Below are 5153 nucleotides of genomic sequence, written 5' to 3'. Positions count from 1 at the left end.
AGGCTGTGGCCGTCCCTCCAGCCGCCGCGGCCCGCACGAGCCCCGGGCGGGATGCTGGCTGCTTTAGGTCGCTGTTGTAGCCCCCCCCCGAGGAGCTGCTGCTCGGAAAACGTTCACGTTGGCTGCTGCCAAGGGGCCGGAGCAAACGCCGGCAGCTCTGCGCTCGGGCTGCGCCGCCGCTTCGGCTTCCCCTGCGGCGCAGGCGCTGCCGACGGGCCGCTCGTCCCCCTCTGCACGCGGCCGAGCGGCCGGAGCGGGCGCCCAGGCTCGGCTGGTGGCCAGCGCCGAAGGGCCGCTTGGCCGACAGTGCCGCTGCCCCTCCTGCCGTGCAAAAACCCAACAATTTACGGCGAACAGCAGGAATTTGCACGTCTGGTCTGTGGTCTCTGGGCACACGTTATCCAAGAAGAGTCTTCAGCAGCTGAGGGCACCAGGAACATGGCTGAGGACACCAGGAACATGACCGAGGACACCAGGAACATCACTGAGGACACCAGGAACATGGCTGAGGGCACCAGGAACATGGCTGAGGACACCAGGAACATCACTGAGGACACCAGGAACATGGCTGAGGACACCAGGAACATGACCGAGGACACCAGGAACATGACCGAGGACACCAGGAACATCACTGAGGACACCAGGAACATGGCTGAGGGCACCAGGAACATGACCAAGGACACCAGGAACATCACTGAGGACACCAGGAACATGACCAAGGACACCAGGAACATGACCAAGGACACCAGGAACATCACTGAGGACATCTCGCTGGACAGACCCCCTTTTGGGGTTGCCAAACCACGAGTAAATCTGCTTTTAGCAGCCCGGAGGAGACGGCGTTTTGCCCCCGCGCAGCTCCCTGGGCTGAAGCCGCCCGGCGCCCCTGGGACCGACGCAGCTGCATTTGCTCCGTGCAGCCAGCTCCACCGCTGGGGCGATGGGGGCCCAGGAGATGACCCTGCATCTCCAACCCACCTCTGCTACCTCGCGACTTCGGCCCCCGCCGTATCGCCGTATCCGTTCAACGCCGCTCGGGACGGGCGAGCTGAGGGGGAAGGAGACGGGCGCCGAAGCGCAGCAGGCGCTTCTGCCGGGCGGGCAAAACCCTCCCGCGGTATTAGTAGGGGAAAATCGTCACCCGGGGGCTGGGGGAAGCGGCTTTCCCCAAATAGAGCCGCTAGCGCGCAGTAACCGGCTGGGTTTGGTAGCGCTCGTTATCAGCCATGAAGGCAGGTCGTTTTTGCTGCAATCCAGGCGCTTTGGCCGACAGCAGTTCGGGGAACTTTTGGAGCGGTTCGAAAACTGAGCGTTATCCCCGCAGCCTGCGGCACAGGTGGATTCAGAGACGTTTTCCACCTTGAAAAGAAAGAAAGAAAAAAAGCAGAGGGCAAATACGTGCCGTGAAGTTCCTTACCTCGCGTAGGTGCAGAATAGTAGAAAATATTGATATTAATCAGGAATATAGTCATGGCATAGTGGAAAAGAATAGACCTTGAGAAATCACCCAGCCCCTTCTTATGGTGTGTAAATATATATATATTCACACACACATTTTCTATTTTCTACAGACTCTGTAAGCTTTACCTGCATCCAGTTAGCGGATGATCCAGTTTGAATTATGAGCCACCATTTGCAGAGCTTTTCACCATCAATATGTCTCTGTAAATAAGATGCAAATCTTTTTGCACTAAAAACTTCGTAGAAAACGGCTCGTTTAAAAAGCAACACACAGGCTGTAGTTTGGCTGTTTATACAAAACCTCCTCCCCCCCCCCCATTTCTTTCACTTTTAAGTGGAGAGTTTCACCTTTTTTTAAACTGAAATTACTTTCGTTGTTCCGTTGAAGAGAAGCACATCAGCTAGGCTCAAGTCGTTTAAAAGGAGTAAGATCACCTGTAAGAACAGTTAACGCTTCCAGAGCCGGTCGGGAGCCCTGGCGGAAAATCAAAGCTGCCGATTCACAGTTTTTGCAAAAATGTGGCAGCAGCAACGCAAAGGCAAAAGCTGAAACTTCACGTTTTTCACCCCGGAAAGCTGCAGCCCCTCCAGGGGCCCGAGGAGGCCGGCCGGGTTGGCCGTCGGCGGTCGGCGCCTCGCAGCATCCTCCTGCCCCGGGCAGCGGGGCGGCCGCCGTCCGGCTCGGCTCCCAGCGCGGCATCGCTCCCCCGCGGCTTTTAGGAGCGTCGGCCCTGCTGCGGGGCGGGTAGTAGTCCCTGCCTGTGAGCTGCCTCGCTCGGATTTTTTTTTTTTCCCCCAAACCACGCAGTATTCAAAGGAGGAAAACACAACACAGCACAGCGAAGCAGCCTTTCGGCTCGCTCCCCGGACCGCTTTGCCCGCAGTCCGTCTGCCAGCGGAGCGCTCCCGAGGCGCCTCCGGGTGGGACGCAGAGCTGACGGGCTGCAGGAGCTGCCCCGCGTTTACGGCGACCGAACCCGTTTCCTGATGAGCCCAGGGAACATCACAAACGCTACCATTAGGTTTTCCTTTTACCTCAAGCCAGGAGCCGTTTCGAGGGGCCGCGGCATCGTGCCTCGGCAGCCCCTCTGCGCAGAGCAAAGGTGGAAACGGGGGCCCGTCCAGCTCACACCGCTCGCCCTGCAGCCCGCGGTGCCACCTGCAGAGCTGCCTGCAAAGCAACCGGCTGTCCGAGCTCCCAGAGCAGCATCTGCACCTGCATCTGCATCTGCATCTGCATCAGTGCCAAGATCAGCAGCAGCAGCAGCATCTGCAGCAGCAGCAGCAGCAGCAACTGCATTAGCATCTGCATCTGCATCAGCATGCACAGCAGCAGCACCATCCACAGCAGCATCCACAGCAGCATCCACAGCAGCAGCAGCAGCATCTGCAGCAGCATGCACAGCAGCAGCACCATCCACAGCAGCATCCACAGCAGCAGCAGCAGCATCCACAGCAGCATGAGCAGCATCTGCAGCGGCATCTGTATTAGCATCTGCATCTGCAGCAGCATCCACAGCAGCAGCACCATTCGCACCAACATCCGCAGCAGCAGCAGCAGCAGCATCCACAGCAGCAGCAGCAGCATCTGCAGCGGCATCTGTATTAGCATCTGCATCTGCAGCAGCATCCGCAGCAGCACCAACATCCGCAGCAGCATCCGCAGCAGCATCCGCAGCAGCATCTGCCGCAGCATCCACAGCAGCAGCATCCACAGCAGCATGCGCACCCGCAGCAGCCCCCGTCCCACGCCCATCCCTCCCGCAGCCCCAGGACCCGGCGCAGCCCCCGTGCCGCTATTCAAGCGCAGGGCTGGCATTAATCGGTTTCAGGCGGGCTTCAGCCGGGGCTTCACTCGGCGCCTGGGTCCGGTTCTCGCGCTAACCCGGGCTCCTGCCCTGGGACGCAGGCTGCGGTGGGGCGAGGGCACCGGCCGCCCTGGGGGCTCGCGCCGTCGCCTCCTCCAGCGCCGCCGCGCTTAGGGCCAAGGGCAGAGTTTGGCTCGTGTATTTTTTCCCCTTTTCTTTCAAAAGGTTAAAAACGAGGCTTCGGACCAGTGCAGCACGTGGCGCGGCGCGTCTCCGGGTCGCCGCCGGTTTGCCTTGCCGGCGGGAGAGACAGCCGGGCATCGCGGCGGGACGGCGCGGAGGGCTGCCTCCGCCGGCCGCCGCGCGGGGGGCCCCGCCGCTGCCCCGTGGCTGCAACCGCTGCTGCCACGCCACCGGGGCGATGACGCCTGCCGCGGGCCGCATCCGCGTCTTCGGGCCTGTGCCGCGTCGCAAAGACGACGTCGGTGCTAGCGCGACCGGCCCAGCGACTCGCCTGGCCGGCCGCCGGGCGCTTCGTTGCAGCGAGAAAATCACAAAGGCGGCCCGGCAAACGCGGCCGTCGGCCCGAAGGCGAGCAGGGACGCGGTCCCCGCCGCCCCGCCGTCCTGCCCGCGGCCCCGGGGCAGCACCGGCCCGGCCGGTGGGTTTTTGTAATTTTTTTTCTCTTTTTTTTTTCTCTTTTTTCTCTATTTTTTCCTCTCTTTCTTTTTTTCCTTTCTTTTTTTTTCCCTCTCTTTTTTTCTCTCTTTTTTTTTTCTCTCTCTCTTTTTTTTTTTTTTTGGCCTTTCCCACCCGAGCCGGCTCCCCGCGCCGGAAGCGGCACCGGGCGCGCTTGTCACGAAGGCCCCGGGCGCCGGGCGAGGAGGACGAGGGCCGGGAGGCAGCGCCGCGGCGGCGCCGAGCGCGAAGCAGCTGCCGCTTATCCGCCGGCATCCGCTGCGGCCGGGGCCGGGGGGGGGCGCAGCACCCCGGGGACCCCCGGCTGTCGGGGCGACGGGCCGCGCCGGCTTTCGCCCCCTTGGGCCGGGCAGATGGCCCGCCCGCCGGTTGTGCGGCGCGGGGCGAAGGCGAGGAAGAGGAGGGCGGGCGGGGAGGAAGGGTCGGGGGGCGACGCGCGCCCCCCGTCGCCGGCTGCGGGAGGCTATTTAGAGAGCAGACCGTGGGAAAGCGCTGCAGACGTGCGGTTTCTCTCCACGGAGGGACTCGTGGCTTCGCTGCCGCCGGGTGAGTCAGAGCTCGAGGCAGAGCGGGGTGGGGGGGGGGGGCGGGAAATTAGAAAAAAAAAAGAAATTAAAAGAGAAAAAAAAAAAAATCCCCCGGCGACAGCAGTTAGTGCCTGCGCCTCGGCGGACGCGGCGCGCTCCTCTCCCTCTCAGGTCACGGCCAGAGCTTTCCGAGGAGGAAGCTGCAAAGAGAAGGGGGTTCCCCCCCCCCCCCCAGCAAACAAGAAAACAATCCCCCGTCTCCAAAAGCAAAAAAAAAACAAGAAAAAAGCCCAGAAACCCCCCAAACGTGTCGCGTGAAACTGCGCGGAGCGGGGAGGGGGGGGCCGAGCGCGGGGCGGCCCCGGCCTGCGGAGCCCCTCGCGGCTTCCCTTCGCCGCGGCCACGAGGGAAACCGAGGCACGGCCCCGGCCTGCCGCCCCTCTCTCCTTCCCGCAGCGTCAGCGCCCGGAGCCGGCTCGCGGGGCGAAACGGCAGCGCCGAGAGGCCGGGGGGGCGCGGGGAGCGCCGGGGACGCGGCCGGCGGGGTCGGGCACTCCCGGGCAGGCGGCGGCGGGGCCGGGAAGGTGGAGGGGGAATTTTTCTTTTTTCGTTTTATTTTTCACCTTTGCAGACGTTGCCAGGTCTCCCCGTGAAGCGA

General features: G+C 62.6%; 1 protein-coding gene across 1 annotated transcript; it reads right to left on the bottom strand.

Moving 5' to 3' along the window:
• Positions 1-1225: 1225 nt before the first annotated feature.
• On the bottom strand, positions 1226-3512 carry LOC138062028 (uncharacterized). The gene is made up of 3 exons (XM_068917381.1): positions 1810-3512; positions 1588-1662; positions 1226-1359 (listed from the first exon to the last, which is right to left on the bottom strand). Exon 1 carries the CDS (start codon positions 3278-3280, stop codon positions 2588-2590), a length of 693 nt encoding a protein of 230 aa, XP_068773482.1. The 5' UTR covers positions 3281-3512; the 3' UTR covers positions 1226-1359; positions 1588-1662; positions 1810-2587.
• Positions 3513-5153: the final 1641 nt, after the last annotated feature.

Source organism: Struthio camelus, chromosome 23, assembly GCF_040807025.1.
Source record: "Struthio camelus isolate bStrCam1 chromosome 23, bStrCam1.hap1, whole genome shotgun sequence".
In the NCBI taxonomy this organism is placed as follows: Eukaryota; Metazoa; Chordata; class Aves; order Struthioniformes; family Struthionidae; genus Struthio; species Struthio camelus.
Note: the sequence above shows the minus strand (reverse complement) of the source record. Positions and strands in the feature narration are given on the sequence as shown.